At 34.8% G+C, this 9247-nt stretch overlaps 3 protein-coding genes across 3 annotated transcripts in view; 1 reads left to right on the top strand and 2 right to left on the bottom strand.

The window, feature by feature from the left end:
• LOC118740661 (sodium-dependent serotonin transporter-like) overlaps positions 1-8377 on the bottom strand; it is a gene marked incomplete at its 5' end in the record, with an annotated part of 21898 nt that extends 13521 nt beyond the window's left edge. The window contains 7 exon segments of the mRNA XM_036472274.1: positions 109-275; positions 655-985; positions 1068-1203; positions 1270-1361; positions 3605-3774; positions 5367-5498; positions 7900-8377. Coding sequence (XP_036328167.1) covers positions 109-275; positions 655-985; positions 1068-1203; positions 1270-1361; positions 3605-3774; positions 5367-5498; positions 7900-8062 — 1191 coding nt within the window.
• The window catches only part of LOC118740647 (CD109 antigen), a 158186-nt gene that overhangs the window by 50285 nt on the left and 98654 nt on the right, over positions 1-9247 (bottom strand).
• Positions 1-9247, top strand: part of LOC118740651 (golgin subfamily A member 6-like protein 22) — a gene marked incomplete at its 5' end in the record, with an annotated part of 500945 nt that overhangs the window by 444084 nt on the left and 47614 nt on the right.

Genomic DNA, 9247 nt, shown 5'->3' with positions numbered 1-9247 from the left:
TAAGTATAAGTATAAGTATAAGTATAAGTATAAGTATAAGTATAAGTTTAAGTATAAGTATAAGTATAAGTATAAGTATAAGTATAAGTTCAAGCTTAAATGTCTCACCATGGTAATTAACGCCGCTAATAGCAGCATTGCATAAAATAAAATACACCATAGATTTGGCCATGTCATCTCTGCCATTACACTGCCCGTGGACAGAAATAGAGCCCATAGATGATTTAAAAACGCATAGGAATCTGTATTGTCCGCATTATATGCATCCCTTATTTCTGAAAAGGAATAAGGAATAGAGGGTATTGAATATAAGCCCTCGATATGTATTTACATTAAGGTGTTCCAAAGCAAAGTAAAGCAAAGTCGGAATTTTAATGCTCTCACCTCCTAGGATTGCTCTATACTGAAAAAACAAATTGATTTTCAAGAATTCTATACCATTAAAACTTGTTTTTCCCCGTATAAAATACACGGAAAACTTTGAGCGGTTTGAGCGACCTCTAAATATTTTTGATTTCAAAATAAAAAACAGGTGTATAATTTTTTTCCGGTAAAAAACAATCCTAGGGGTGAGAGCATTAAAATTAACACTTTACTTTTTCACGTGCATTTTGGAACCACTCTAATGTACAGACGAGTATATTCACCACTCACCTTCAAAGTAATTATCCGTCACATAAATAATAAAGGCAAATGATAAAAACATACATAATTGCGCTAGGCAAATAATCCAACTATTTTCTATGATTTTCGTTTGGAATCTATTGAAACTGGCCAATGCTATTATGCTGCCCCAACCGACCCCAAATACCGATACAATATAAAGGCTTACTGTCGGAAAACCACGCAGGAACGTATACCACTCCGGTATGAAGAATTGATAGATTGTAAGCAAAGGATCTTTTGGTATCAAAGCAAAACGTAGTACAGCGATGAAGAGCAAAACAAAAGTGGCGAATATGCAATAACGCAGCACTGTGCCTAACTGCAAAGTTGGAAGTGCATATTAAATATTCTAAAAAAAACCGGTAATTTCAATTATGTATATATATGCATGTACTAAAAACCTTTTCTATGCTTCTCCATTTATAGAAGACAGCCACAATTATTGACCATATGAGTAGCGTACAAAGCAACACTTCCCAGGAGATGTAGAAGCCGTCATCGTTGGGTTCAAATAATTCCATATGATTAAAGCGAGATCTATGGCGAAAATTGGATATTGTGAAAGAAAGTTTCAATTACGGTGTTGAAGAGATTAATATTTACTTTAAAAATAAATTCGATGGTACTTCGTGTGTGACAAACCAGGAGCTATTAGCTAACCGTGGCGCCGTATCATTGTTTAAAATATGGCAGAGCTGTAAAAAAAAAACAGAAACAAATTTTAATTCAATGGTTTTAAATAGTACTCGAGAGCATTTCGGGCCATCTTAAGACTTGTTCAAGATGACTTCGGGACAAATTCACGATTTTTCGACTGTCCAGGGATTTGTCCAGGACGTTTTCGGGAACATTTTGGCACTAGGCTGTGATCATTTGACTATTGTTTCGGGATCTGTTCAGGACTATTTTAGGACCATTTCGGAGCTATGTATTTCAGGATCACTTCGGAACGGCTTGATTACCATCACGGGACTAATTCTACACTATTTGAGACTAATTCAGAATTAGTTTAACCCCATTTCGGGACAGCTCCAGGACTATTCCCAGACCTTTTCGGGATAGTTCGCGACATTTTGGGACCAGTTCAGTAGTATTTGGTGCTCAGTTTGGGCTTATTTTGGGACTAGCATGGGACCATTTTGGAACTGTTTCAAGACTTGTTCGATATGATTTCGGGACATGTTGACTACATTTTCAAGGTTACTTCAGGACAAGCTTGGGCTTAGTTCGGGATCATTTCGGGATAATTTGTCCTGAACTATTCTCGAAGTGGTTATGAAAAATTCGTGTTCTGGTTCCGACAAAACGAATAAAATAAAATTAAATAAATATTTGATTTGTAACCTAAGTTATTTATTTATGTAACTTAATCACATAATGCTTTGACAAACCGTACACAGATCAAGTTTAATGAGTACCTACCTGGTGCTCACGTTATTTTTTTGTCGGTGATACGTAAGTGGGTTTTAATTGTAACTAGTTTAAAATTTTAGAATATACCTAACCTAAAACCATTACATTTTAGAACATACCTAGCCTAAAATCTTTAAATTTTAGAGCAAACCTAACCTCAAATCTTTCTCATACATATGTTAAATTCTTAGCTCTACCAAACCATCGCGAAGTCCATAATGTTAATTTAAGTCCTCTTCTGCTGGAATACACCTTTCTAGTTAAGTTTAGGAATACCGGGTGCGTGTTTCTTTGCCCGACTTATATGAATGCCAGGTTGCGGCGATATCGGCGAAAACTAACGTATTGGTCTTTCAAATTGAAAGTTTCAATACGGTAGCAAACCCCGTTGTTACATATGCGCCACTGCCCTGGAGGCCAAAGCCAAGCAAGTAAGCGTGGGAGGCCCGTTGAGCAAGCTCCACCGCTTGGTCAGCGTGGCCATCACAGGAGCTATGCGCACCGGTCCATTCCTCCACTGTCTATTTTGATTGAAAAAGAGGCCTGGTGGAGCGCCTTATGACCGCCCAGTATAATTACCATGAAAAGTGGGTATCTTCGGGGCCACTTGAAGGTTCTCAAGCCATTGCTGGATGATCTCGATAACAAGCTTACCGATATCATGCTACCGAAATTATCCTTTGACTAGCCCTACAGTGCCAGAATTCCCACAAAGGACCACTGTGAAGCGATAATAACTACGATCTACAAAGGGTCCCAAGTATGATAGGCCGATGGATCGAAGATGGGCGACGAGATTACTTGCAAACGAAGGCTATGCTCGAGAATATCGAGGATAGTCAAGCAGCATTAAATGCCTCAGACTCATCTAGAAAAACATGAAGCATCTTGGACAGTTTAAAAATTCTATTGAACCGCCTGGGGCTCTTTATAGAGTGCCGCTGTAGTGGACCTCTGGACATGAATGATTTGAAGGCAACGAAAGGGCTGACTATCGCGCAATACGTGGAGCCGAAATGCGGTTGCATGGTCCAGAGCCTTTCTGCAGCACATCTAAACGATACACTGCAGAACTACTTCGGAGCTGGGAAGAATCTCAAATTTCTGCTCACTGGCGGAAGTCAAAGGGAATGAGACAAACAAAGAAATTCATAGCTCCTCTCGGACGGAACTCCAAAAGACTCCTTGGTCTTAGCCGGGAGGGACTTACTGGCTATATGACAAGACATTGCAAGTTAAGGTACCGTTTGAATCAAGTGGGGCTTCTGTAGATATGGATTGCAGATTTTATGGGACGCTGGAGGAAATCTTTCTTTTTATATGAAATTCTGGTTTCATTTTAATAACTTTACTTCAAGGTTTCGAAAATATTTTGTTTTTGAAGATAAATCTTCACTTTTGGTTATACTGCAACTTTGAAATGTAGTAGATGAAATTCAATGAAGATGTATTTTGTAAAAATGCTAGTATATGAACACATGTACTCGTATATACATATAACTCTTAATCGTTAATTTATACTCACATGTCTCACTTGATGCTCGGTAAAGTTATATGACCAACTCTTTAAACCCTCACAGCTCCATGGTAAGGTGGGACGCAATGAATGAAAGAGGTAGAGTAACGGTATGGCAGCAAATACGCTGTAGTATGTAAGAACGCCCAAATTCACAGCCAAGCTAATATAGCCAATTCCTGTCAAATAAAGAAAACAGGATTATTCAGTACATACAAATAATTAAAGTGGATTCAATGTAAAATTATGCCAAAAAGGTTTTTAGAGGCATACTGTAGTAATTTACATGCGCCATTAATAAAAAAAGTGAATGAAAACATTTTTCAAGGCCTTTGTTAACATTTTATGAAAGTATATCCATCCCATTAGTAAAACACTCGCTGGATTTGCAAAAGTTAGCTCTCATTTTCATTTCATGGCCTACTAAAGTTTTCATGTCTCGGCCCAAGTACTTTTCACAAAAGTCGAAAAAATTGTTAAAATATATGTCTGAGCGAGATTAATGGTTAAGACATATACATATAGTAAAATTTCATGGGAACTATTTTCATAGAACATTTTAACCCATTAGCTGCCGCCTGAAAAGGTTGTTTTTACTAACAAAGTACAGAGCCGCATCAAGCTCCACATCTTGCTCACCGAAAGCACTTCGGGCAAAGAAAAAGATATTTCGTTGGCAACATACAAGGTAATTGACTGGCAGTGCACGAAGATTGAGGCTTGCCAAAATGAAGTATTCCGGTTAGCGCCAAGTTGCCTTGTGATTTCGTCGGCATACCAGCTGCATAAGTGAGGCATCTACATATGTTTCCTGTTAGGGAGCACTATCTAATGCTTATCTGGTTGGCTACTAAATATCGCAGGGAACATCCCAACCGACATTTTCTTGAGGCAGAACCTCCAACTGGGTACGTCAGAAGGCACCCGTCAGTGACTCTCACCCCATGAATGACGTTGTTGAAGCCCAATCACCAGCAGTCGTCTGAACTCGTACTTATCCCGACTCGATCCGACATACAAAATACATATCCGGCCTGTGACGGTATCCGCTGCAACACCAACCACCACTCACCTCACCACTTAAATCCACTTAGCTAACACCCCTGACCCAAACTTGTTGAAACATTACGTTTGCTGGGCCAACCGTTTGTTGAGTTTGACGACAACGATGAATGGGCTAACCGATTTAAGCGGGGATTAATAGTACCGTTAAAACAACAACAGCTCAATCCACTAGAATATTAAAAATAGGCCACTTCAATTGAGTCCAGAATGCGAGAATGACCAACTCTACGTTACCTCCATATTTGTGTTGGGTTCAATCTGCAGATGCCCTGCAGCATATCATACATATACATACATACATATGTCCGAATGCTGTGAGTGCCATGTATGGTTGAGACTCAAGGAAGGGGTGCCTCTTGGGTGATAAACTAGTTAGCTTGTTTCTGCTTGGGACTTTCTAATCAGTGACCGCGGATTGAGTGAAAATAATTCCTTCACCATTTTGCAACAAACTCCTCTGTGTATGGTTGGATGAGGCCTTAAGCGGCTCTGAAATATGAAATACTAATTGGAAGTCTATGAAGCCCTAACGCAGACAGATTCTGATGATGTGCCTCTGTTCTCTATTCTCTGCTTTGCTAGAGTTGATTGTTGTCTTGCCTCTTTCATTCTGAATTCTTGCTCATATATGTACCTCTCATAAGGCTTTACATATATATGTATTTATAGATAATACATACATAAAATAATGCTGGGAAAAACTTACCTTTAAAAAGCGGCGCAATGCGAAATGCTGAGATAAATCCAGTGCTCGAGAATTGGCCCAGAAATGATTGCATCACAAACAAAGGAACAATGAAGATGAATAAAACTATTATATAAGGCACAACAGACGCACCTAAAAGGGAGGTCGTTGAAAAAAATTTAAATTAGTCTCTTTTCGAAACCATGAAATACATATATAATTAATAGTTCAGGACTAGTGTATGACCATTTCGAGGCCTGTTAAGGACTATATTTGAGGACCTGTTCAGGGCATCATTTCGGGACTAGTTTACGATTATTTGAGGACTATTTTAGGCCTAGCTTTGTGCCATTTCGAGGCTTGTTAGGAATATTTTTGGACTAGTTCAGGTTCATTTTTTGTCAATTTTCGGACTAGTTCGGATTATTCCGGACTATTTCAGGAACATTTCGTAGCTATTCAGGCCCATTGCGTAGCTATTTCAGGACCGTTCACGACTATTTCCGGACTAGTTCTGGAACATTTGAGTCTAGTTATGGACTATTTCCGGTTTATTTCAGGACAGTTCAGGAACATTTCGGGACTAGTTCGGGATCATTTTGGGTCTAGTAGGGGACCGTTTCAGGATATGGTCAAGATTATTTCGGAACAAGTGCAGAATAATTTCGGTGTAGTTCGAAACTAGTCCCGATGTGGTTATGAAAAAGTTGCGTACTGGTTCCAACAAAATTAATCAAATGAAATTAAATTTTTGCTTATTTTCTAACCTAACCTATTTATGTATGTATGTATGTAACTAAATTGTCTAATGCTTTGAAAAGCCGTACGCAGGTTTTTACATATCAAATTTCATGAGAACTTTGTGCTTACGGCTTTTTTAAATGAATGTATTAGTTTTGATATACTAGTTAAAATTTAGAAATATCTCTTTAGAAAAGAAACCAATTTAATTTTTTTCCTTTTGGCAGCAATTTCTATAATTGTAATAACAGGGCAAAGGTAATTGAAAAACTTTGGTAAGATAATTGAAAGAGTCGGCAAGATGATTTGAAAGATTTTGATTGCTCTGAAACGAAAGTCTTACAAAAAAAATCGCCCTTGCCAACTTTCATGGTGAAAAGCTCCTTTACGGAAATCATTTTGCTGAGTGAGCAAGGCATTGGCGTGCCATTCGAGAAATTCGAGGTTCAAATGCTCAGCCTGCAGAATTTTTATTATTTAATTTTTTTTTTTTAATTAAGTTTCTTTTAATTTTGACACTTTATTATTTTGAGAAGAGAGGTATATATCTATTCAATTTCATACATTTTCTAGAAACTCATTTTACATATTCTTTAGTTTTTTGAAATTTATTTAATTTTTGTAAATTATTTTTCTTTTAATTTTAAGATTTTATTTTATATTATTTAATCTCAAGAACCTTATTGCATATTTTTCATTTTTAATTTAAGTTAATTTTATTATTTTTTAGGTTTTAATTTAACATTCCTTTAATTTTTTGATTTTATTGTTTTTTAGGAACTTATTTTTTTAAATTTTATTTACTTAATTTTTAGATTTTATTGTTAAGAATTTATAATTTTTATTTTTTTTCATTTATTTTAGAAATATTTTTATTCTTTTTTATTCAACAATTTTTCCGTGCTTGAGGCCGTTTTGTATGAAAAAATGTGGAAAAATTATTTATTTTCTCTTGATTTAGTTTTCTTTTAATTTTTAATTTTATTGTTTCAAAAAGAAAAATATTTTTTAATGTCTTTTGTCTTTCGAATAACGGTGGTGAGTTCAACGACAGTTGCCAGAATTGCTCTTGCCGAGATCTTTTTTTACATAGATAAATCTGGGTAATATTCATACATAGCAATCGATGAGAAATTCCTGAAATTATAAAAATTTGTATAAAGCGATCTAATTTATTTGTTGGATTTTAAAATGGAAACAATTTGTTTTTCGCTAAAAACTCATTATTCATTCATTATCTCATATTTGCATATATCTGCATGTACGTACATATGTATGTATTTATGTATTTGCGTATGTGTGCAAGAAAAAGCTCGGTTTCAAATTAATTGATAACTGAACTGGTAGGCGATTTATAATTATACATGTACATTAGAGTGGTCCAAAAATACATAGGAAAATCCGCTTTTTTGAGTTTTCCTGCTGCCACCCCAAGAAGTGAAGAGCATCAAAAATAAGGAGACACGTATTTTTTTATTTTGCAATCGGTTAACATTTATCAGCCGTTCAAACGATTTGAAAGAAATATTAAGTTTTGTAAGTATTTATTTTTGTTAATTTGCTTGTGTATTTGCGTATAATTTGGCAGATCGACAAATGATAAAAAAACCGCTACGTAAACAAAAAATAGCGTGCACGGTGTATTTGACAGTGTTGCCAGTTTTTACCCGAAAAGCGTTCCCGCACGTTTTGGTTATTCACTCTTTCTCTGAGAGCAATTTTGCTTTTTGATAGTTTTACAGGTTTTATCCACAAAAGTTTAGGAACGAAACTAATGTGTTAGCAGCCAACATGCATATCAATCTCTACTTACAACCCGCATATGAAAATATCACCCATGCTATGGAGAAAACATCTAAGCGGAAAGCTAAGCTGATGCCGGCAAATATGAAGTCGCTTGGCTTAGCCCAATAGCCGCGTGTCAAATCAGGTTTATAGGGCAGACGGCCGCTGTCGTATGAAGTTTCGTAAATCATTTTAAAAGCAAATAGCGATCACAGCTTTGTAGAAGTAAACAAAAAAAAGCACACACACACGCAACTAAAATTTTACGTGCAGCACAGTGTAAATAAATTTGCTATAATTTCATTTTTTTTTTGTTTCTATGTTCGCCGGCTATATGTAATTAACTAAGGTTTTCACAAAGTGATCGCAGTGATATGTATGGCTCGCAACGAAACACCTTCACATTGAATTTTTGAATACACCGATTTTTAAGCTACAATTAAAACGGCGTTCCACACACGCTGAGCAGTGATAGTCGACTGATCGAATCGCTGTTGCTTGGTTTTGTAAACTGCATACACGTATGTATGTATGTAGTATACATATGTACAAACATACATACATGCATATGTATGAATGTATCTGCATATATGAAAATAATCAGCAATTCTAAAAAATACACAGAATAATGGCCAGAGTACCTATAATGAGAGATACAAATTTAATTTATTTCCTTTTTTCAATGGATTCACTCCATCGAAAATGTTTACAGCTGAATGAAGGGGTGTAATAGAAAATTGCTAAATAGTTTGTTTTGGTACTCTAATTTTATAAATTATGCCGTTAACAAGAGTCTATCTGTGTATGTATGTATGTATGCATTTTTGTTTATTTCAAATCTCTCTAAAATACATAGGAACGGAAAAGATCTCTTATTTTGGTGTTTGCTATAAATAACATTCGATATCAGTAATGTAAAATTTTACTCTGCTATTAACATTTACACTTAAACAGCTGTAAACTTACAGTTCACACAGTGTTTAAATCACGGAGAACTGTTAGTTCGGACAAACTCTATTGTTTTGCCTGATTAAAAAATAAAATAAGATAAAAAATAAAATAAAGTTAACTTAAATGAAATGAAATTAAATTAAATTAAACTAAACTAATATAATTATATTAAATTAAATGAAATAAAATTAAATAACGTAAAACAAAATAAAATAAAATAAAACAAAAAAAAACAAAACAGAATAAAACAAAATAAAATAAAACTAATTTAAATTAAATTAAATTAAATTAAATTAAACAAAACTAAACTAAATAAAATAAAATAAAATAAAATAAAATAAAATAAAATAAAATAAAATTAAATAAAATAAAATAAAATTAAATAAAATAAAATAAAATAAAATAAAATAAAATAAAATAAAATA

The sequence above is a fragment of the Rhagoletis pomonella genome, unplaced genomic scaffold (assembly GCF_013731165.1).
Source record: "Rhagoletis pomonella isolate Grant_MI unplaced genomic scaffold, Rhpom_1.0 Rhpom_scaffold_00006, whole genome shotgun sequence".
NCBI classification, from domain to species: domain Eukaryota; kingdom Metazoa; phylum Arthropoda; class Insecta; order Diptera; family Tephritidae; genus Rhagoletis; species Rhagoletis pomonella.
This window is presented reverse-complemented; position numbering and strand designations above follow the sequence as displayed.